Source organism: Artemia franciscana, chromosome 16 (assembly GCF_032884065.1).
Source record: "Artemia franciscana chromosome 16, ASM3288406v1, whole genome shotgun sequence".
Classification (NCBI taxonomy): Eukaryota; Metazoa; Arthropoda; class Branchiopoda; order Anostraca; family Artemiidae; genus Artemia; species Artemia franciscana.
Genome location: NC_088878.1, coordinates 33,305,797 through 33,331,212, shown reverse-complemented (window position 1 = coordinate 33,331,212; position 25,416 = coordinate 33,305,797). Strand labels below are relative to the sequence as shown.

The 25,416-nt window shown below is 33.4% G+C and overlaps 1 protein-coding gene across 1 annotated transcript in view; it reads right to left on the bottom strand.

The window, feature by feature from the left end:
- The window catches only part of LOC136037360 (ecotropic viral integration site 5 ortholog-like), a gene marked incomplete at its 5' end in the record, with an annotated part of 120,726 nt that overhangs the window by 39,237 nt on the left and 56,073 nt on the right, over positions 1–25,416 (bottom strand). The window contains 3 exon segments of the mRNA XM_065720065.1: positions 343–501; positions 3,487–3,684; positions 17,018–17,291. Coding sequence (XP_065576137.1) covers positions 343–501; positions 3,487–3,684; positions 17,018–17,291 — 631 coding nt within the window.

The following is a 25,416-nucleotide window of genomic DNA, read 5'->3' as shown; positions in this document are numbered from 1 at the left end:
AGCTTAAAAACATGCCCGTGGTCTCGGGGTCAGAGTTTGAGTTGGTATATTGAAAATATCTTGAGTTGGAGTTGGTATATTGAAATCATGATTCGGAACCGGAGTCAGTAGATTGAAAATGTCACGAGTTCGGAATTGAATTCGGAGTTGGTTATAATTTATAAAATCAAGTTAAAGGAAGTTTTAAATCAGGACTGTGGAGCCTAGATTTTAGTAAATTTTTACTGAATGGAGTCGAAGTTGGAGTCGGCATATTGAAAATGTCTTTAAAACCGAGTCCGCAGCTCCGATACTAACCATAAAACCATAAAATCCGTACTTCATAAAATCATAAAATTCTACCTGCTCTTGAAGACATTGAACCAATTCCTCTTTTTGTTTCATAAGTTCAGCTTGCAAAGAAGGATACTGTACTCCTGTTCCATCGCTGCTGCACTCTAATGAAGAAGAAGGGGAGCCAGACTCTGGATTATTCTTTTCTTCAACATGTCTCAGTTTCTCCTTGAAACAATAATAGCTAGAGAAAGACTAAACTAGACAAGTGTATTTACATCTGATAAGAAAATCCCCTTCACATTCCTTTATTCCCATTTAATGGAAAAAACTTCCTCGTTTTTTTTTTTCTGAGAAAAAAATTCCTTTGAGTATAAGTCACAGATTTTAGTAGGACACGTTCAAAAGCTGTTTTCAGATACCCTTAGTTCCAATATGAAAACAAACAAAAGTGAGCTAAAGAGCAAAAAAAAGAGAAAAGGAGAAAAGGGAGGAAATGGACTTGTGTCTCCTTCAATTTGGCAGTGGAACTTATGAAATTACTATGGAAATATTGATTTTCATAAAAATCGTTTAAAAATTGTATTTAGGTAACCTAAATTTCAATACGAATAAATGAGCTAAAAAATAGAAAGAAGCATATCAAACAGTTCGTGGTAACGAACTGTAGTAAGGAGCGACCCGGCTCAATAGTAACCAAAACTCTAAAAAGTGGAATTTTGACACCAATAGCTACATCAAAAGAATTGCATTTTAATGCTGATTTTAAATATATAAGTTTCATCAAGTTTAGTTTTACCAATCAAAAGTTACGAGCCTGAGAAAATTTGCGGTATTTTAGAAAATAGGGAGAAACACCCCCTAAAAGTCATAGAATCTTAACGAAAATCACACCATCAGATTCAGCGTATCAGAGAACCCTACTGTAGAAGTTTCAAGCTCCTATCTACAAAAATGTGGAATTTTGTATTTTTTGCCAGAAGGCAGATCACGGATGCGTGTTTATTTGTTTTTTTTTTTTTTCAGGGGTGATCGTATCGACCCAGTTGTCCAAGAATGTTGCGAGAGGGCCCATTCTAACGGAAATGAAAAGTTCTAGTGCCCATTTTAAGTGACCAAAGAAATTGGAGGGCACCTAGGCCCCCTCCCACGCTAATTATTTTCCCAAAGTCAACAGATCAAAATTCTGAGATAGCCATTTTATTCAGCGTAGTCGAAAAACCTTATAACTATGTCTTTGGGGACGACTTACTCCCCCAAAGTCCCAGTGGGAGGGGCTACAAGTTACAAACTTTGACCAGTGCTTACATATAGTAATGGGTATTGGGAAGTGTGCAGGCGTTTTCAGGAGAAGTTTTTGGTTGGGGGGAGGGATTGAGAAGAGGGGGATAGGCTGGGGGAACTTTCCATCGACCCATATTAGGGGCTCACCTCCTCCTAATACCCTGCTCTTTACGCTAAGTATTTTTGGTAATTTCAACTATTTATTCTACGGCTTTTGTGATTCAGGGGGTTATTCTTAATGAATTCGACAAAATTTAACCTTTAGTGTGAAGAGCGCGGTACTGACGAGGGGGCGAACCCCCTCATATATGTAATAAAAACATGAGAATACAAAAATTCTTTACGTAAGCTAATTTATAAGTTAAGTATATCTTTTACTAATAAAAAGATTCGTATAAAATTAAAAGTTCTAGTTGCTTTTTAATTAACCAAAAAATCGGAGGCAACTAGGCTTCCTCCCCCGCTATTTTTTCTCAAAATCATTCGATCAAAATTATGAGAAAGCCATTAAGCAAAAAAAAAAAATGCAAATTTCGTTTTAATTATTCCTCTGCGGAGAGCCAAAACCAAAACATGCATTGATTCAAAAACGTTCAGAAATTAAACAAAAAAAAAAAAAAAAATAATAACTGAAAGTAAGGAGCGACATTAAAACTTAAAACGAACAGAAATTACTTCGTATATGAAAGGGACTTCTTTCTCACCAACGCCCCGCTCTTTACGCTAAAGTTTTTCTGTTTTAAAAGAAGAGTTGAGAGAAAGAGTCAAACTTTAGCGTAAAGAGCGGGGCGTTGGTGAGAAAGAAGCTCCTTTCATATACGAAGTAATTTCTGTTCGTTTTAAGTTTTAATGTCGCTCCTTACTTTCAGTTAAAAAAACTTATAATATATATATATATATATATATATATATATATATATATATATATATATATATATATATATATATATATATATATATATATATATATATATATATATATATATATATATATATATATATGCAGCGTAAAGCTTGTCAAAATTTTGCTGGTTAGAAAGAAAAGTTGAAAGTTTTATTTCATTTCAACATCATGAACTAGGATATAAATAGTGAATTAAAAAGAGCAAAAGCAAAATTACAAGAGCAAAAATAAAGGGGGAAAAATAGAAAAACTTGTATGCCTTTGATTTTGGTAGACACGTTTGCATCATGCATGTAACAATGTTATTCTAGGTGCAGAGAAAGGAAACGGAGAAGCAGAAGGAGATAAGTGTTTAAAAGAGAGTAAAAAGTCCAAAAAAGTATGATAAAAATATAAGTATACGCGTAACCTAAGGTCCAACATAAATAGCAACTTTAAGAGTTGAAGAGTAAGATGGGCCAAAAAAACATAAATTTTTGTTGAAACTATATGCTGCATAAACTTAAGTCTTGGGAATACAAACAGAACGTAAGCACAATACCTGGGACAGAGGTACCAATTCATGAAAATGTGGGGGGGGGGGTCTTGAGGGGTAAAATATAAAGTTCGAAATCCACGAGAGATATTTTTTTCCATAAATATACCAAAAAAAAACAACTTTTATAAATGAAAATAACGAAAAGTATAGTTGTTAAAATCTAGGGAGGGGGGGAGACCCTCCCGCTGCCCCTCATTGGTATACCTAATTTAGGGGTACATTTAATTTTCCTTGTGTAGAATTTTCACTATAGCACTTTGACAAATTATACCGTATAAAAAAAAGCTTTGGAAATCATTAAATTTTTGAAATTCAAGTGCTTTGCACTTTCTGAGCGTTCAAAAGGATGTTTTTGTTTGTTTTTTTTTTTTATTCGGGTTATATTTATATTCCCAAGATACAAGTTGCATTTACCAGAGGAATTGAAAAAAAAAATTATTTTGAAGGCCTATCCTATTGAAGAGGCATAAGAAAAAAATAAACCAACTTGTGTCTCCTTAAGTTTTGCAGTCATCTCAGCATCCCGCTGTCTCATTGCATCTAATTCTCGCTGAAGCTGGAATGCTGTTTCCTCTTGATCCGCACGACTGACTTGACCTCGTATTAATCTGTCAGCTAATTCACTCGATTCTGTCTCTAACATGCTGACCTTCTGCCGCAGTAGACGATTTTCTGCCCGCAATCGCTGACAAATAAAATCAATTACTACTCTTATTACTACTACTACTAATTAATTACTACTGTATCACTAAAAACTAATCACAACAAAAAAAAGGCCCGAGACCAACACATCAGTTAAATAGTGTTATTCTTGGCTATAACCACCTAAATCACTGGTTAATAATCCTCCCCCCCCCAAAAAAAATGCAGAGCCTGAAAACGAGGAAACAAGTGTTGTTTTGCTTGAGACCAAGAGAATTCTGTTACTGATCGGTTTGAACTTTATTCTGCAAGTCCCTGAAAAAGGAGACCTTAAATTTTATTTTAAACAGGGGGGGGGGGCATGTGATATGAAAAGAATATTCTTGCAGTTTTTTATTAAGAAATATCCTTATTTATCTTTAAATCAGCTATCACACGCCAAGACGGGATGAATTCGTATTTTAGAGTAAAAAAAATGAAAATAGGTCAATAGCTTAAAAAAAAAAAAAAAAACAGTTTAAAACAAAATTTCACGCAAAACTATATTGAGGATGCATTATACAATGGAACAAATAATTAATAAAAACTAAATAAACAAAGAACGAGACATCAACTTGTCTTCTTGTGGATTAAACTATAGGTAAATAGATAGAACTGAATTAATAAAAGATAAATAGAAGATAGAAGAAATAGAATAAATATTGGTTGAAAACGCCTTAATCGACCATACACTAGACAGACATATTGCAACATCAAGCTCAGCCACATAAACACTAGAAGTTAGCCCCCCCCCCACAAAAAAAACAAAAAAAAAAAAAAAAACAAGGAGAGCAAGCCAAATTAAAAAAGTTTTAATTCCATTTTATAATTAAGGATATATTCAAATAACGCTATCGGAAATTTTAAATAGCTGTGCTTTTCAGGATCCATATATTCCTTTATGCGTTGTCAATACCAATACTACAATAAAAGTAACAAAAGTGAAATCTTGTATGCCTAATTTCTATTACTTGGAAAGAAAAATGGTGAATTAGTGCCTATTCGAAAACCACCTGTCGCAAGTTACAATAAGGTATGCATCCATAAATCAGTTTCGGAAAGGGAATGTGTTTGAGAATTAAATTCCTCAAAATAGCAAAAAGAAGGAAAATTATTTGGAAAATCTGAGAAAATATGAGCAAAACCATATAAATAGTGAGTTGTTGGGGCGGATCGAAATACAACAAATTATTTTAAATATATTGGAACGTAAGTCGATTCCTATCAGTGTTACCTAATTTTCCTTAGACTTTTCAAGGCTTAGTTCATAAATGCGACAGTGGTTAAGGTAGAAAATGAGGTTAGCAACTGGTTTTGTATTAAATCAGGAGTTAAGCAGGGTTGTGTTCTATCCCCCTTTATATGGATCATTTTGATGGACTTCGTCTTAAGGAGCACAGGAAAGGCAATTGGAGACCACAGAATCAAATTGGGAGGAAACACGCTTCTGAACTTACATTATGCTGATGATTTCAGCATAATTATTAGATGAAAGTGTGAGCAAAATGAATGAATTTTTAGAGGTTTTGTGAGTTTAGGGTGCTAGAATAGGCTTGAAAATTAATGTTAAGAAGACTAAGTCACTAAGGCTAGGAATAAGTGAAGATGAAAAGGTGACGGAAATATCCTCATCTATCCCATCCTTGCCATCTCTTTCTCTTACCCCTCTCTCCCTTTCCTTTTGATTTTTCAAAAGAAAAACATTCTGGATGTTGACTTCTAGTGTCTTAGTCACTTGAGTTTATCAAATTGAAAGGAATTATAGTACTTGTATTATATACCCCCTTCCTAATATTCTTCAAATATGTTTCTCTGACGCTTAATCCCAATGAAATATACCAAAGTAAGATAAGAATATAACACTTTAGGCTATATATTTGCACATTAGGGGGGGGGGAGTGTAAAGTATAGCGAGTCTGCATGTCTAATGTGTTAGGTACAATTATTCTGCATGTTATGTAGTAAGAATTGTCTTTAAACTTCAGACTGTCCCAATACTTTAACCCCACTCCCCCCCATCCGCAATGTGCAAATATATAGCCCAAATTATATGTTTTCCAACTATTCTGTCACTTTTATCTTTGTCTAGTCTCACGATAAGCTGAAAGAAACTAACGAAAAAACCGATTCTATAGTGAGTCAATAAATGAAAAACTTAAGCGGTAGGGGGTTTATCATACAAGTACCGGAATTATTATTGCTCATCGATAATTCCAATAATAAATACAGCCTGATTCCCAAAAAAACAAAACTGAGAGAAAAAAAATTCCAGCTCACTATCACTGTCAAATAACATGAACTACATTCAAAGAAAAAAAGTATACTATTATCTTCCTGATACATTTATTTGTCCTTTTTATGGCTAGATTACGTATTTTTACTACTCCACAGCGGTGTTGTCAACGCGGTACAATTGGACCATTTTTGGTACAATTTAGAGGTCCTGGCACAATAAGGTACATTTGGAATATTTTTGGTACAATCAAATTTTCCTGTACATAGACTGGTTTTGCTTGCTCCTTTTTTACTCAGATATCTGTTCCAAGCTTCATTTTACTGAAAATTTTCTTCTTGTTACGGCAAATAACTGCTGTTCAGGTGGTACAAATTAGTCTCTTGCGCTGCAAATTTAGTCGGAAAGCTGGACAGCGTATTTCAAAGCGTTGGCAAAGCTGCTCTGAAGAACATATAAAAGTTAAATGTTTATTCTCCGATAAGAAAAGATAACAGACACCTCACATATTTGCTCAAATTGCTATAGAAAATATTCATCCGGTAAATTTAACTTAGCAAGATTTACTTTCATTCATCATCTTGGTTTTCATTTTTAAAGTCTTTTATCTAACTTCGTCCGTTTAAAGAATCTAATCCAGTAAAAACAGAAAAATAAATCAAATGTCCATTTGACGATATGAGATTCGTTATATATAACATTCCTAAGTCAAAATCTGGATTTCTAGAAGCAATAGCTGCTGTCATTATGCATTTTAATCCACTGCAGTCACTCGAGATACATCTTCTTTGGTTGGAGTGTTTTGTCGTTCCTAAATTGAGTTTTCTACTCATAAATAAAGAAAATTAGATCATTATCTGAAATTCTAAGCCTAAAACCTGCGTTTCAATAAGCCATAGCTTCTGCTAATTAGCATCTTAATCTACTGCAGCCACTCAAGACACGTCTTGTGGTAGCTTTTGTCACTTCTAAAGTTGATTTTCTGCTCAAAGATAAAGTAAACTAAATCATCAACGTCCTTTCTAGGCCTAAAAACTACGTTTCAAGAACCCCCACTTTCTGCTAATCTGATTTTTAATCTACTAAAATCACTCAAGATTCATCTTATTTGGCTGAAATTTTTTGTCGTTTCTAAAGCGAACTTTCTATCCAAGAACAAATTAAATTATATCATTCACAGTCTTTCTAAGCATAAAAACTGTGATTCAAGATGCTGTAGTGTCAACTTCAAAGTTTTTTAATATGTAACAGCTAATTCAGATACATCTTATTAAATCAGAATTTTTTCTAATTAATTTGTGGGTTTACTAAACAGGAATAAAGTCGATTGACTTATAGGCTGTTTTTCTAAACCTGCAAAATGTACTTCAAGAAATCTTAGACTACGCGTATAGGTATTTTTTTATGTAATGCAGTATTCTTAAAATACGTGTTTCGGGGTAGTTTTTAAGTGATGTATACATGATTTGCCAATTTAAGAAATAAGAAAATTAACTCAAAAGATTTAAAATATGTAAAAAGGGTGAAAAAAGACGAGCATCTTTTATGCAAACTCTATATTATGCTTCTGTTCAACTGTTCAACTATATTCTGTTCAACTACATTCTTTTTTCGACGCTTTCAACTGCAGAGACATCAGTGCTTAAGAACCATTATTATAAAATAACAAAAATATAAATTATTATAAATAAAATAAATAATACATCACAGCTAAAGGCCACCTGAGGACAATAAAAGCACAGTAAACTTCACAGGTTCCTGGCTATGTTTACTTCAAGGACCGAAATTTCTTCAGTGCATTGCGGCAAGCTAGTTTGAACATTAGCTTCCGAAGTTTCCAGATGCGGCCAAAGAGTATAGCACACTTAAAAAAGTGGAAACTGGTACTAGTGTCAATACAAAAAAAAACATCAACGCCATCTAAAGTTGGTGACTTCGCTAACCCGAAATTGCTAAATACTCGTCTTCTCAGATACTATGAAATGCAGGGGAGTCTTGTAGTGCACAATTGGATAGGTCTTAACTTGGTTAGACGGGATCCAAAATTCGAACCTAGCTGTAGCAACACACTGAAGGGCCCGGAATCTGATTCCGATGATGAGATTATGCAAAAGCTTCTTGATACTAATCCATCTGCATTGATACATCTGCATGATCTTGATACTTGATACTAAGCATACTTTTTGATTCCGATGATGAGAGTATGCAAAAGCTTCTTGATGCTAATCCATCCACATGATCTTGACACTAGATACTAATCATACTTCTTGATTCCAATGATGAGATTATGCAAAAGCTTCTTGATACTAATCCATCTGCATTGATACATCTGCATGATCTTGATACTTGATACTAAGCATACTTTTTGATTCCGATGATGAGAGTATGCAAAAGATTTTTGATGCTAATCCATCTGCATGATCTTGACACTTGATACTAATCATACTTCTTGGTTCCAATGATGAGATTATGCAAAAGCTTCTTGATGCTAATCCATCAGCACTGATACATCTGCATGATCTTGATACTTGATACAAATCACGCTTCTTGATTCCGATGATGAGATTGTGCAAAAGGTTTTTGATACTAATCCATCTGCATGATCTTGATACTTAATACTAATCATCCTTCTTGATTCCAATGATGAGATTAAGCAAAAGCTTCTTGGTACTAATCCATCTGCATGATCTCGACACTTGATACTAATCAAACTTCTTGATTCCGATGATGAGATTATGCAAAAGCTTCTTGATGTTAATCCATCAGCACTGATACATCTGCATGATCTTGATACTTGATACAAATCACGCTTCTTGATTCCGATGATGAGATTGTGCAAAAGGTTTTTGATACTAATCCATCTGCATGATCTTGATACTTAATACTAATCATCCTTCTTGATTCCAATGATGAGATTAAGCAAAAGCCTCTTGGTACTAATCCATCTGCATGATCTTGACACTTGATACTAATCATACTTCTTGATTCCGATGATGAGATTATGCAAAAGCTTCTTGATACTAATCCATCTGCATGATCTTGATACTTGATACTAATCATACTTTTTGATTCCGATGATGACATTATGCAAAAGCTTCGTGATACTAATACAAACAACAAGAAAAAGAAAGTGCAGGGAAGAGTAAAGATCACAGAATTTTTATCCCCAGTAGGTTTATAAGCTTAAATTTAACTAGCCTACTTAACGTACCAGGATTTACCCAAGCTAAACAAGACCTGCTTTGTAATTTCGACTATAACAATTTTTTAAAATTCCAATGTCGATTCATTATAACTTACACAGAAACATCAACTTTAGCCCTAATCATATCACTATTCTTTTAAAGTTTCGGCTTTTTAATGAAGCCATCGGACGCTACACTAAGTGGCGCTGGTAGTTTTTAATCTTTATTCTTCCCCTGTTAAATCTTCAAAGGTCCAACTTATATAAGTTTTCCATTCCCTTTGGGCGCAGCTTAATTCATTGCACTGTCACAAAGCATCTACGGAGAGCTATATTATTGTATTATATACAATCCTTATTGTCATTTATATTGCTCTCCAGCTCTATTTTCCTTTGTTAATCTTATTCATGGTTTCTTTAGATTATGCTTTAAATTTCTTCTTTTTAAAGTAAGTATAACACAGGAGATTTGTACTGATTGATTACATCTTTCTTCTTGGAAACAACCATTTTTTTCTCTTGCTCATCAATCAAGCGGCTGAATTGATTCAGTTTCGGTTACTTTATCCCCACCGTCCATTTTCCAACCTGATCATTAGTCTAATTTGTTCTCATAAACATGTTTTATAGGGCAAAGGATAGAGAGAATCAGAATAATGAATAGTGGAAAAACAAGGACAAGGGCTAGTATGATTGTGGATACCAGTAATTAACATTCAGTTGTAAAACATTTGATTCATTATACTGAATTTTGTCAGGTTGAACATAGAACTGATATTTGAAATACTAGTAATATTAATTGTATATTGATATTTATGCTTTGTTACCATTGTATTTGAAATTATTTAATGGGTTATGACATTATTTGTATATTATTACTGTTTCTGATATCGAATTCAAATTAAACGCTGTGTAGGCTGAATAATATGAAATTGAATGTATTTAATATAAATTGTATTTGATACACTATATTTGACATTATTTTAATATAATTTATTTTGACATTATTTATATATTATTACTATTTCTGACATCCAATTAATATTGAACGATACGTAATAATATGATATTGAATGCATTTAGGTAAAATTCGTTTTTTGATATAACGTATTTGATGTTATTGTGATAAAATGTATTTAGATATTTCTTGTATATTTTTAATATTTTTTTTAGATCAAATTAATATTCAACAATATGCAGTAAACTAATATGAATTTTTTTTTTTTTTGCTAGAGACACAGAGTAGGTGATTTTGATTCAGTAGGTGATTTGAAAATTCAAACGATACTGAATTTTGTTAACTTGAATAATGAGTGTGTAGCAACTGCAATATTGTTTGAATATTGATGTTTCTCTTTTGTTATTATTTTGTTTGAAATTATGTAGTGTATTTTTGACATAATTTACATATTATCAATATTTCTAATAGCGAGTGAATATTGAACAAAATGTAATAATACGAAACTGATTTTTTTTTGCTACAGACACAGAGCAGGTGATTTTTATTCAGAAAGCGATTCAAAATTCGGAAGATACTGAATTTTGTCACTTTGAATATTGAATTAATGTTCGAAATAATTGTAAAATTAATTCTACATTGATATTTGATATGGTTTGTATGATATAATATTTCAAATATCGGATTAACACTAAATAATATGATACTGATTTTTTTTTTTTATTATTATTATTTTTTGGTACAGAAACAGAGCAAGTATTTCAATTCAGTAGGTGATCCAAATTAAAAGATACTTAATTTTGTCATATTTAATATTGAATTATTGCTTGTAATAATATTGATATTATTTGCGTATTATCGAGATTTTGATAACTAACTAATATTTTATAGTTTGTAATAACATGACATTGAATTGTTTGTTTTTTTTTGCTAGTTTGACACTAAACACTCAGAAATTCCCTAAAGATTTAAGTCGGGCAGATCAATTGTCATCAAATCCTTTCAAACATGCCCTGATTTAAGCATGGATCTCACAACCAGGTCACACATATCTCATAACAGAACTTTTTGCCCATGCCAAGGGCGCGGGAGGGGGACTAGTTGTTATTATTCATTCCATTTTAAAAATTTAGCGAATTGAATGTCTCTCAATCTCTTTATCCTTCCTGGCATGTATATTACAGTTATAACCGGAGATATAGCAAGTAAGCAGAATTTAAAAAAAGAGAAATTTTCTTAAACATTTAGGAAATCAAAACAATTACTGTAAAAATATTTACACTATAGGGGGCTATATACCTTATATAATGTTTACCATTCCAAATTTTTAGATTAAAAAGAAAAAAATAAGTAAAAGCTAGATTTTCGCTAGTTTATTTATTTAATTTGTTCACAAAATTTAGCGATATTTTGGGTTAACGGAAAAACCTGACTGCAAATTTTTTTCAGAATTGGACTCCAGGGTTGCCAATGATTTCAAAGAAACTTTGCCAATTTTCTGGTTAAAATTGTACCTTAAGAAGTTAATTTGTATTATGTGAACAGCATATTAAAAATTTAACGTAACAAGAAGAAAGATTTCGATTAACTATAATTTTAATAGATATCGGAGTAAGAAAGGAGCAAGTAAAACCTAAACATACACGAAAATTTATATTGTACCAACAAAATTCCAAATGCATCGCATTGCACCAGGACTACTAACTTGAGCCAAAACAGTACAATTGTACCGCGTTGGCAACGTTGCCCGACTCTATTCTTATGTCTGTCGCAATTATAACAAATGCTACCCAGGATCTTTATTGATTTGTTTGCTTTTCCTTGAGTGAACATTGTATATGCACCGTTTTAAATACCTTTAATTTACGAGAATTTTGTGATTATTTATTGGTCATGACAATACGGTTTTATATATATATATATATATATATATACATACATATATACATATATATATATATATATATATATATATATATATATATATATATATATATATATATATATATATATATATATATATATATATATATATATATATATATATACATATATATATATATATATATATATATATATATATATATATATATATATATATATATATATATATATATATATATATATATATATATATATATATATATATATACGGTAGTTCTGACTAGATGTGAGTGTTGAAAGCTTGCTTCTTTGTCAGTAAAGAAACTATAAATTCAAGGTTAGGGTGGCGAAGGGGCATACGGCGAGCCTAGGAACCCAAACCACCTCTCAAATTCCCAAATTTTCCAAATTTCCGGGCACTTATTATGGAATTAATGGTAAACTGTTTTTATTATTGCCCCTCCCCGAAAATAATCTGTATATTGGCCTGAATGGGGGGGGGGGGGTAGAGTATTTTCAAGTCAACTTTGCTCAGGGAGGGGTGGTTCTTTCAGACCATTCGAAAGAGGAACATAATATTTCCCTTATTTCTTATCTATGATTGGTTGCTTCTACACCAAAAGCTAATTGGTATAAAAGCTCTTTATAAAAATATGGACCTCTTCTTTCTTTATCAAAAACACGCAAGTACAACAAAGGATAGAGAGGTTCGCCTTTTGTCTCTGTCTAAAAAAAATTGAGATCTTAATATTTTTCCTAAAATTTCTAATATTTTCCATGCATTTCGCCTTTTCTTGTAATTTTCTTGAATTTGCGTTCCCTCCACCAATACAAATCCTGTTACGTGCCTCTCCACAAAGATGGAGGTTAATTTGAGATAAGTTACCACGAACATTAACCTCTTTTATGAATAGGTTGTTTTCAAGATCTTTCAAGCATAAGCTATTTACCTAGCTTATATAGGCTACGCTACATGCAAAAATAAATACCAGAAACTTAGGTTTTTTGTTTGCATTAAACTGTCAAAATTAAGTCTCGTCTAAGTATTGAGGACATAAGCAAAGGTTACTACAACTAAATAACTACAAAATGACAACTTGGCCAAAAAGTTTGGACAGAACTAGTGCTCTCACCCTGAAGCTACTTGACTCTAGTTCGGCATTGTGGAGTAACATGCATGGGAGGTGTAGCATAAGTGGGAGATGGTAACGACGGCAATGAGGGGGGGGGGGAATTAATGCCAGGTTTTTCTTCTCACATAATTGGACTGTCTGTCTTGGCTTTTTCTACAATTAGCCATGATTTGATGCCCACAACTATTCCATTTTAATTCAGGGATGAAACCCTGAATTGTTGGCTTTAGAAGGGATGAAACCACTGTTCTAATTTTGGCTAATTGGCTAATTGGTTAATTGGCTAAGATCAAGTGGATAATAATAGTATCATTTTATATAATTGGTAATGCGTTACACAACAGGAGCCTCAGGTAGCTGGCGCTCAGGCTCAAATCGTTGCTAGTCTACAAACGACATGGCATTTATTTCACTTCGAATTTGTTGCTCTCTCCTATAACCACAGATATCAAACTCCAGTGCCTAACAGACACAGACAAGTCCAAAATAACGCCATTCCTTTGTGTTACGGATTTAAAAAAGACGCAAAATATGAAAGTAACCGACTGCTTCACCTCAGTATGACAGTAAAACCAATCATATATCAAATGCTAACAACTTTTATAGAAAATCATCAAAAATCACCGAATTAAAAAAGAAAATCGCCAAACAAAATCCCTAAGAGAGTAAAAAACCACTAAATTTAGTGACAAATCACCAACGGTGGAAACACAGGAGGCCTCAGCTCTAAAGCGAACATGTTTCTGCTGTACAAAGCATCATCGAAGTTTATCAAAATTATGCGGGGTTTCACTTTTTACACGGAATTGCGATGAACCTTTTTTAATCGGCGAACTGATGATTAAAATCAAGTGGTTGCAGGCATCAAACCATGGCTAATTGTAGAAAAAGCCAAGACAGATAGTTTGAATGAGTGAGATGCAAATCTGGCATAAGCCCTTCTTAGAATTGTATAAAAACGATGTCTTCATCGTTTCATTGATTTTACCTCACGGCTAGAGATTGGTTTGAAACTTCCAGGAAGGCTTTTCCCCTTTGGTGGGTGTAATAAGCGATACCGATGTCTAAAAATGACAGAACACTTTCGGTGGGAGATCGAGTTGAAACTTTTAGGGATTGTTTTTTTTAGGGGGAGAGGTATGTTAAATTATGATTGTGCGCTTAGGAGAAGGGGGCAAAAATAATTTTTCGCCCATCTTCATAAGAAGATAATAGACTAAGGTTTTTACCCTATGTCTGTCATCCCAGGAGCTTTTCGTCTAGTTAAAAAACAAACAAGCAACATGAACAAGCTGTTCGTGAGGCTAATATTTCCTAATGCACGTCCTATTTTCTTTAGATTTATTAAATTTTCATGATCTGTTTATTTTTAATGACACTATGGGTTTCCTAATATTTCAATTAATATAAATGAGTTTTGTTGACGTCAATTGATGACAAAATAATGTGTGGTTTTTACACGAGTGATTAAGGAAAATTAAACTATGAATTTGCCTAAAGAAAAATGAGAAACTAATGAAAAACTTCTTCATATTACATGGCCAACGAACAGGATTTTTTACTAAATATAATAAGTCATTGACTCGAAATTAGAGAGAGTTTCAGAAAGGGGAAAAAAGGGGAAAAAAAGAAAACACTAAGAAATGCGAAAAAAGGGAAAAAGAAGGAGTTTTAGAAGGGATGAAACCACTGTTCTAATTTCGGTTTTAGTTTTAACTGTCAGGTATATTACTGTAAGTCTAATATTATATTTACCGGCTCTTAGTTACAGAGCCTAAATATTCGCTTAGTTTCTTCTAAGTTGTCTTAAAATAGTTCCTCGTTGTATTATCACCTTTTGCTATTTGTACAAATAGGAAAAGACTCACTCGATACATCATACACCAATTTTATTTAAAAAAAATCTAACATATTATATCGCAAAAGCGGTAGTTAATTACAAATGAGTAATTCCTAGTTGTATTACCCTTTGCTATTCGTATAATGGAAAGACTGAGTGGTCTTCTTCGTTATTTAAGGAATAAAGGAATTTTAGAAAGGTAAAAATAAAAGGATTAGAGCCAGAATCATTTCTTTCACAGCAGCTTTTATAGTCTTTGATGAAAATCGCAAACAAATTGCCACTGTCTTTTACGCTCATAGCCTTAAAGCAATTATTAAGGTCACTAGTAAAAAAGTCAAAAATTTTTAAAGTCTGCCAGTTCTGTAAGGTAATGTCACAAATTTCACTTTTGTAACAGACGTTTCAACTACTGGGTTGGCAGAGAGGGGAGGGGGTAGAATATATTAGGGCTTGGAAGTTGCAAGGAAAGATTGCATGAAACGCATTGTCAATAGAGAACGGCAACCTCCAAGGGTGTCAAACTTTGAAGACTCAAAAGCAGATCTATAATCATAAAATTACATTAAAAAGGAGTAAAAAAAGACTATCAGGGATATTTTTTCGAAGTAATCAAATTTACGGTAAAAATGTTAAAGTAAAATTAAGTTTTTACTGTAAATATAATTTTTTATAGCATTAATACTATAAAACAAATTACTGCTTTAATGGATTATACATTAATTCATTTATTTGATCGTTATTTATCATTATTATCCTATAAAAACTTTGTTTAAAACTTTTTAGTATGCCGACCAATCGTCTGCGTGACGCAGGTACCAATCTCCTGATTCAATGCCTTCGGCCGGGAGTGCAATGCGTGATTGGGGGCAAATTTTCCAACGATTATTATCCTATGATTATATATATATATATATATATATATATATATATATATATATATATATATATATATATATATATATATATATATATATATATACTACCATTGTTTTTGTACGTATATTTTCGTTATAATATATTATTAAATTAAAAGACTAGGTTTTCTTAACTGTAAGTAAGGAGCAACATTAAAACTTAAAACAGAAATTATTACGTACATGAGGAGGTTCGCTCCCTCGTCAATACCTCGCTCTTTACGCTGAAGTTTGAATTTTGTTCCAATTCTTTAAACTTGTTTTTTACTTAATTTCTGATGGTTTTTTAGATAACGCTGGGAAATCCGGCACCAGGATCCTCCCAGGTAACCCCCTCCCACTGACCGACCCCCATCAGAAAAAATCCCTCTGATACAGTCTGCATACTTCCCAATAACCAATACTATATGTAAGTAATGAGCAAAATACATAACTTGCAGTCATTCCCCCGGGAGCTGTGGGGGATGAAGTCATCCTCAAAGACATAGTTATTAGATTTTTCGACTAGACTGAACAAAATGGCTATCTCAAAATTTGGATCCGGTGACTTTGGGAAAAAATGAGCATGAGAGGGGCCTATTTGCCCTCCAATTTTAGCTCACTTAAAAAGGGGACTAGAACTTTTAATTTCCGATCGAATAAGCCCTCTCACGACATTCTAGCGCCATTGGTCGAAAGGATCACCCCCCGGAAAAAAAATACGCGTCCCTGATCTTTCTTCTGGCAAAAAATACAAATTCCACATTTTTGCAGATAGGAGCTTGAAACCTCTACAGTAGGGTTCTCTGATATGCTGAATCTGATGATAAGGTTTTCATTGAGATCTTTCATTAAACTTGATGAAACTTGTATATATAAAATAAGCATAAAAATCCGATTCTTTTGATGTATCTATTAGTATCAGAATTTCGTTTTATAGAGTTTCGGTTACTTTTGAGCCGGGTCGCTCCTTACTTACAGTTCGTTACCACAAAATGTTTGATTCATTATGCAGTCAGTATCTATTATAATTGTTCAAAATTACAATTTTGTTTAGTCGCAAGCTTTTATTCTCCTTTCACTTTGATAAAAATATAGAAATGAAATGAAAATATTTTTGGTTAATTAAATTCATATAGTTTAACAAAACAACAACACCCAAAATTATTGGAACAGCGAGAAAACATCAAATGACAAAAGAAACCGTACCCGAACTTCTTCTTGATCTTCGAGCTCTTTCGCTCTATGAGCTGCATATTCCTTCTCTAGTTTCCTCATCTTCTTCACGCTGTACTTAAAACCATAGGCTAAATTCATAAACCCATCAATTTGAGCATCAAACTTCTGAGGTGTTTCTTTTTGAAAATACTTTAGCATCCCTTCCATATCCAGTGAAAGCAAATCCTGCTTTCCAGATTGAAGGATAGCTAGAGAGACGCGAAAAATAACTTCTAGGCCGTCAACTAGGAAAGCATCCATTATCCTGTGTAAAAGAAAAAAACAAATTTAGAAATCTTTCAGACAAAAGGTACAATAAATCATCGTTGGTTTACAAGGGGGTGATATGAAAAATGATTATCTGCTTTTCTTTGTTACCAAAGTGTTGAAAAGAGAATAAAACAGAGAACAAAAAGTAAATTAAAAGAAAAATTGGAAAAGGAAAAAAAAAATTCGATTACAGCGAAAATCGTTGGACCAGATTCCAACAACAATTCCGAGAACAACTTTGGTAACAAGCAAGAAAATATAAAGTAGAAACCTTTAATCTAATTTAGAATGTGGTGAAAGAAAATCATCAAAAGAAGAAACATCTTCAGAAAGCTTTAAAAAACGATAAGGGAAAATACCCAAAAATTATCATTGATTTCACAGGGACTGACATGAAAATGATCAACTGTCTTTTTTACCTTATTGGTAAATGTTTACTTTCGTTCCAAGTGCTCTAAAGTGCGTATTACTGCATATAGAACGATTACGACGATCACATATTCTTTCCTTGTCATTATTTGAGAAGCGCATCCATTTCTGGTTGACCCTCCTCCTACATGGGGCAAACTAAAACTGCGCAAAGTGGGCTTGCTTACAGGTAACATTACCTGTAGAGCGAAGCGTATTAGTCCATGAACCCCACTGGGAGCGGGGCGAGGTCTGTATTCTATATTTATTCAACAAAGAGTGATAAAACTAAAAAAAAAAAATAATCCTTAAACGAAGTTTGTTAAATAAATATAGAATACAGACCTTGCCCCGCTGCCCGCGGGGCTCATGGACTAATAAGCTTCGCTCTATAGGTAATGTTACCTGTAAGCAAGCCCACTTTACGCATTTTTAGTTTGCCCCATGGAGGAGGGTACACCAGAAATGGATGCGTTTCTAGAATTCGCATTTCTAAGTGCTCTAAACTGGAAACTATGCTGTTTCGCAGCATAGTTTCCAGTTTAAAATAAAATAAAAACAGTTTAAAATCCAAAATAAAAACAGAAAGGCAAAACATATTTCGATTGCCGCAGATATTGTTTGATGAGATCACTAAATCCTGAAACTATATTTGCAAACAAACCAGAAACTAAGAAGAAAAGAATTACACCAACCAGGAATATTGTGAGAGAGCCATCATCTTTAGAAAGTTTTAAGAAAAGACGAACAAATAAATGTTCAAATGGGGGTAAGTCCATTTATTTAGACAGTGCAAAAACAGGTATAAAAGTCTAGATTTCGATCACATATACAACAATCGTGATCAGTAGAAATACTAAAGTGATAATATAAGCGTTAAATACTATATATATTAGTTTTTATTTTAACACTTCAGTATTTCCGCCAAGCGTGAGACAAGACGAAGAGAAGTGACAAAATAGATGGAAAAATATATAATTTGGGCTATATATTTACACATCAGGGGGAGGAGTAAAGCATTTGTACAGTGTGAATTTAAAAAACAATTCGTACAACATAATATGCAGATTAATTGTACCTAACACATTAGGCATGCAGACCCGCTAAAATTAACTTCTACAACACCCCCCCCCCCCCTGATGTGCAAATATATAGCCCACCTCACTTTGGTATATTTCCTTAGGGTTGAGCATCAGAGATATATTAGAAGAACGCTAGGTAGGGCGTATATCATACAAGTACCCAAACAAGAAGCTAAGGAATAAAAAATTTAGATCAACCGGGGATGTGGCGAAAAAAGAGTATGAAAAGAAAAAAAAAGTTATGAAGGCTTTAGGGCATGGACTAGAAAAAAGTCAAATAAATCGAAAGTCAAAATAAATATTAAACAGAAGTTACAAAACATTCCCATTACCGCAAATATTATTGGATGACTGCTAAATCCGAAGACCAACTTTGGTAACAAACAAGAAGCTACGAAATACAAACATTTCGGCCCACCAAGAATGTAGAGAAATCAAAATGTGAGATTTATTCTTTTATAAAAAGCTTTAAGAGACAACCAGAGAGAATATCTAATAAATATCGCTGGTTTAAAAGGGGTGATGAGAAAAGTCATTGCCTGCCTTTTCTTTGGTTATCGATATATTGAAAAGATGAGAATCGATGAACAGGGAAAAGAAAGTCAAAATAAAAATTGGAAAGATGACGGAAAATATATCAATTACCGCATATATTACTGGATCAGGTTACTTAATGCTGAAACCAACTTTGGTAACAAACAAGAAGCTAAGGAATAAAAAGAATTTAGGCCAACCAAGAATGAGACGAAAAAAAATGTGAAAAAAAAAACAAGTTGAGAAGACTTTAAGGCCTGACTAGGTAAAAAGTCGAATAAATAATCGATGATTTACATAGGCGTGACTAGAAAAATTATAAGTTGACTTTTCTTTGTTTTACCTATACGTTGAGAAGATGAGAATAAATAAAAAAAAGGGAAGAAAAAAGTCAAATTAATCATCCGAAATCCAGAAAATTATTTCGATTATTGCAAATATTATTGGTTCAGCTAATAAATCCTAAGACTAGCGTTGGTAACAAACAAGAAGCTAAAAAAAAAAAAAAAAACTGTTCGGCTAAATGGGAATGCAGTGAAATAAAAGTGTAAAAAAAATAATAACAGTTAGAAAGATTTAAGACTAAACTGGAGAGAAGGTGTAATCGTTCGTCGCTTTAAAAGGGGGTGATAAGAGAAATCATTTATCGTCTCTTCTTCGGTTATCGATGTGTTGAGAAGATGAGAGTCGATGAAAACGGAGATGAAAAAGCGAAAAAAAAAGGAAAAAGGCAGAAACTTATTCGATCACCGCGAATATTACTGGACAAGCTTACCAAACACCAAGACTAACTTCGGTATCAAACAAGAAGCTAAAACACAGAAACTTTTATGCCAGCCATTAATGTAATGAGAGAAAGACATGAACAAAAATTAAAAGTTTTAAGACCCAACTTAAAACTTGGAGAAAGGGTCAGATAAATCATCGTTGGTTTAAAAGGAGGTAATAAGCGAAATCATTACTCACGTTTTCTTTGACTATGGATATGTTGAGAAGATGAGAGTCGATGAAAACGGAGATGAAAAAGCGAAAAAAAAGGCAGAAACTTTTCGATCACCGCGAATATTACTGGACCAGCTTACTAAACACCAAGACTAACTGCAGTAACAAACAATAAGCTAAAATACATAAACTTTCATGCCAACAATTAATGTAATGAAAGAAAGTCATGAACAAAAATAAAAAGTTTTTAAACCCAACTAAAGAAAGGGTCAAATAAATCATTGTTGGTTTAAAAGGAGGTAATAAGAGAAATCATTACCCGCGTTTTCTTTGACTATGGATATGTTGAGAAGATGAGAGTAGATGAAAATGGAGATGAAAAAGCGAAAAAAAGGGAAAAGGCAGAAACTCTTTCGATGAACGCGAATATTACTGGACCAGCTTACTGAACGCCAAGACTAACTTTGGTAACAAGCAAGAAGAGAAAACACGAAAAATTATATACCAACCATTACTGTAATGAAAGAAAGCAGCGAAAAAAAAAACTGGAAAGCTTTAAATCCCGACCGGAGAAAAAGGTCGAATAAGTCATCGCTGGTTTACAAGGGAGTAATATGAAAAATAATTGTCTTGTTTTGTTATCGATTTGTGCAGACGATGAAAATAAATGAAAAGAAGAAGAAAAAGCCAAAATAAAAATTGCAAATAATGCAAAAAATATTCCGATTACTACAAATATCACGGGATGAGCTTTCTAAATCCAAAGACCCACTTTTGTAACAGATACAAAACTGAGAAATAAAAAGTTTTAGGCCCACTAGAAATGCATTCATTATCTGTTTTTTTTTTTTTTTAAAAGTACTGAAAGGAGGGAAAGTCATACAAATCATTAAGTCTCCAAATATGATAAACATGATGTGATCTACAACGTGATCTTAAATAGCTCATACAATCATTATATTTTCGCTTAGCAATTCAAATTTAATTGGTGGACGTGATGTTTGATTAGCCCCTATAATATAAGGACTGATTGAGTAGATAATCAAGAGCCAATACCCACTTATATATTTATTGGTTCCTATTACAGTATGACCTTCCCTCGACTGAACAAGTTTGTATTCTGGTTATTGGTGTCTTTTCTGACTCTTCTCTAAACCAATAAAAGGGGTTAATGATCAATGGTGCTTACATGTAGGAGAAAGGACCTTCGTTTGCATGTTTAACCTGAAATCACACTTTATTCAGGATTTTTCTCCGTGGGGGGAGGGGTCTAAAAAGCACTTTAAAAACGCACCAAAATTTTTTTTTATATTAAGTTTTGTTACGTTTTTACGAGTCGGACAAAAAATTCAGGGGGAGGGGTCGAAACCTTCCACCCCTCCCCCTGGATACGGCCTTGTTTATAATATACTCCATCCATTGTGTTTTAAAATTTGTGCCCTGCCCTGAAATATCAACCTCTACAAAACAAGACCCTACGTAAATACCTGAAACAACAATTCATGTCTTATTGTCCCTTTAAATAAACTTAAAATATGTAAAAAAGAAAAGGAACATGAAAGGCAAAATAGTGAAAAAGAAACCAAATAAGGAGATACTATTTTAAACTGCCCTCTAAAAAAAATTTCTTTATTTTTGTCCACTGATAAAGGCTTCTGTTACGAGGCCTAAATATCCCGGGCGTTTGTGATTACTCTTTTTTAAAAAAAATTCTCTTTTTTTCGTCGTATTATTTTACGTTTTATCGGTTTTCGATATTTTCCTTTCCTTTTTACTAAAATTGGGAAATGAGGGTTGCCAAAAAATTATTTACCTCAAAAAGTAATGACATATCAAGGAATTATTCATCTCTGCAATTATCCCTGGAGCATCCCAAACACAAAGGGAAAAAATAACAACAAAGACCACACTGCTTTTCCATCACAAACACCAAAAACAAGAAGAACAATAGGGGATTTTTTAAGACAGTGAGAAACAAATTAGAATGAATATTTCGGCCCTATGTCCAAGGGCCGTCCTCAGCAATACAAATAAGAAAAAACAACTTACAAGAGGATAAAATCAATAAAACTAAAATGAACAATTTTTCAAAACAGTGCCAGCATCCTTACCTCAGCGAAGTCCAGCCAGGACTTGGTCCTGGTTCCCTGAAAGATAAGGATCGAAAAAAGGATCCAGCGATCATTATAGGTGAACAAGAAGGGTTATAAAAATAGGTGTTTATGCTTTTTTTCTATTTATTAATTATTAAAATAAAAATGATTACAACCAGCCTTTGCGCTATAGCAAAGGAAACAATAAGGGTGAAAACGATATGCAAAATGGTTCCGTTTGCTACGTACACGTATGGATCCACCACCTAGATTTTGAAAAGTACCTTTCTTACGTATTCCCATTGAAAAATAAATCTTTTAAGTGCGTTAATAAAAAAACGAAAACAAGAATTTAAAAAAAAAACGAGAAAATGAAAAAATCCAACTGCCACCTGTGCGAGCAAATCAGTTAGTTAAATTCATAGCGATTTGAGTTCGAAAAATATAAATCTAAGAATTAGTTATGTCCAGGTCTTTATCGATTGTTGCGGAGGAAGGAGAAAATAAAATGTTCAAAAGTAAAAAAAAAAAAAAAAATGAAAAATTTCAGAATGAGATATTAATTTAAAAGAATCACTATCACAAGCCTCGGAGGGCCGAACTTACAGGAACGAATTATTCCCGAAATGGAATAAAAATCAAAGAAAACTCTATTTTCCAGAAATCCGAACAAACTGAAATTTTTTGAGAGCAGACATGAAGGCGTCAGATTAGTTTTATTCCGAAAATTCCACCCCAGGTTCCAAAAATTGTAAAAACTTACTTAGAGAGTGCTTCTTAAATAAGAACCAACCTATATCAACAGTGAATGGCGTCAATTGGGGGGGGGGAGGTAAAATGCCATCTAGATTCTCTAGCCCTCTTTTATAGATCTAGAAATACACCTTTTTTGGAGTTCTCTCATGGAGAAAGCCTTTTTTTGGTATTTTTGATGAACAAATTCCCCTCTCCCAATATATTTAAAAATACACCCCCTCTTCCTAGATTTTTCGTGACAAGACACGACTGCAGGTAGTGAATTTTGTCTTGCGACCCTTCCCTCAAGCCTCATTTTTGTCTTTTGCCCGGTTAAGCAAGGGAAAAGTTTCTTTTACTTATCACTATGTAATTTAAACGTGGCCACATCAGATTTAAGAAGCTCAATTGCAGAAACTTACTTTTCAAGAACTTCAGTTAACGTTGTCACGTGTCGCTCTTTACTTATATTAAACAAAAAATAACAAGTTTTTTTTAAATAAAAGTAAGGCGCGACATTAAAACTTAAAACGAACAAAAATTACTCCGTATATGAAAGGGGCTTTTCCTCCTCAACACCCCGCTCTTTACGCTAAAGTTTGACTCTTTCACTAAACTCTATATTTTAAAACAGTAAAAAACTCTAGCGAAAAGGCCGTAGAAGAAATTACTAAAAATACTTTAGCGTAAAGAGCGAGGTATTACGAGGAAGTAAACCCCTCATATGCGTAATAATGTCTGTTCGTTTTAAGTTTTAATGCTGCTCCTCACTTTCAGTAGAAAAAACTTTTCATATTTATTTTTTCATTGTTTTTTAAATAATGCTAGAAAATCCTGCGCCCCCTCCATTGAAAGTATCTTCCCCAATAAAACGTTCCTCCATTGAAAGATCCTCCCGCGTAACCCCCCTTCAACTCTCCCCCCAAGCCAATAAAATCCCCCTGAAAATGTCTGTACGCTTCCCAGCAACCATTACTATATGTAAACACAGGTCAAAATTTGTAACTTGCAGCCCCTCCCACGGCGACTGCGGGGAAGTAAGTCTTCCCCAAAGATATAGTTATTAGGTTATTCGACTATGGTGAATAAAATGGCTATCTCAGAATTTTGATCCGGTGACTTTGGGGAAAAAATGAGCGTGGGAGGGGGCCTAGGCGTACTCCAATTTTTTGGTTACTTAAAAAGGGCACTAGAACTTTTGATTTCCGTTAGAATGAGCCCTTTTGCGACATTCTAGGACCACTGAGTCGATACGATCACCCCTGGGAAAAAAAACAACAAAAAAACAAATAAACACGCATCCATCATTTGTCTTCTGGCAAAAAATGCTAAATTCCACATTTTTGTAGATAGGGGCTTGAAACATCTACAGTAAGGTTCTCTGATACGCTGAATCTGATGGTGTGATTTTCGTTAAGATCATATGACTTTTAGGGGGTATTTCCCCCTATTTTGTAAAATGAGGCAAATCTTCTCATGCTCATAACTTTTGACGGGTAAGACTAATCTTAATGAAACTTGTATATTTAAAATCAGCATTAAAATGCAATTCTTTTGATGTAACTATTGGCATAAAAATTCCATTTTTAGAGTTTTGGTTGCTATTGAGTCGGGTCGCTCCTTACAACAGTTCGTTTGCAACATAAAACCTTATGAATTACCGAAAGTGAGTGACCCGGAAGGCCTGTCTTGTTTGAAAGAAGATATGAACACGAGAGTCAACAGAAAGTGACTCAAGGGAAATCAGTGGAATCAACAGAAAGAAAATGAAAAGGAAATAAGTCTCTTAAGAACAAGACGGCAACAAGTAAGTTTTATGGGGATTTTGCACGACCCATATATTACCCAAATATTTTCTAAAAACTGATATTTTAAAATTGACAAATATTTTCATAAACAGAAAGATTTTCGATCAGTTATTACTTTTTTAGCAAAAGTTTTAAAAATTAAATTCTGAAATGAATTATAGTATTCTGATTTAGGGATGAAATTCCCATGTAATATTCCACAGTTTGAAATCGAAATACACAAATTAAGCCACAAATCATTTATGCTTACGCTCACTACCGGCAAAATACATGGGCCGAAGTGATCCTCAATTACATTGTCTATCTAACAAAACTCCCCCCCCCCCCGCGCGCAACTTAGCGCGATGTCATGGAGTAGGACAAAAATCCGCCCGCGCTTGGGTTGGATAACACCCAACCCGCGCAATGTCATTGGATATCGTCTAGTTTACTTTTTAGGATTCGAAAGCGATAGAAATTTTGAGATAGCAATTTTGTTCAAAATAGTCCAAATATTATACAACTATTCCTCTGGGGTT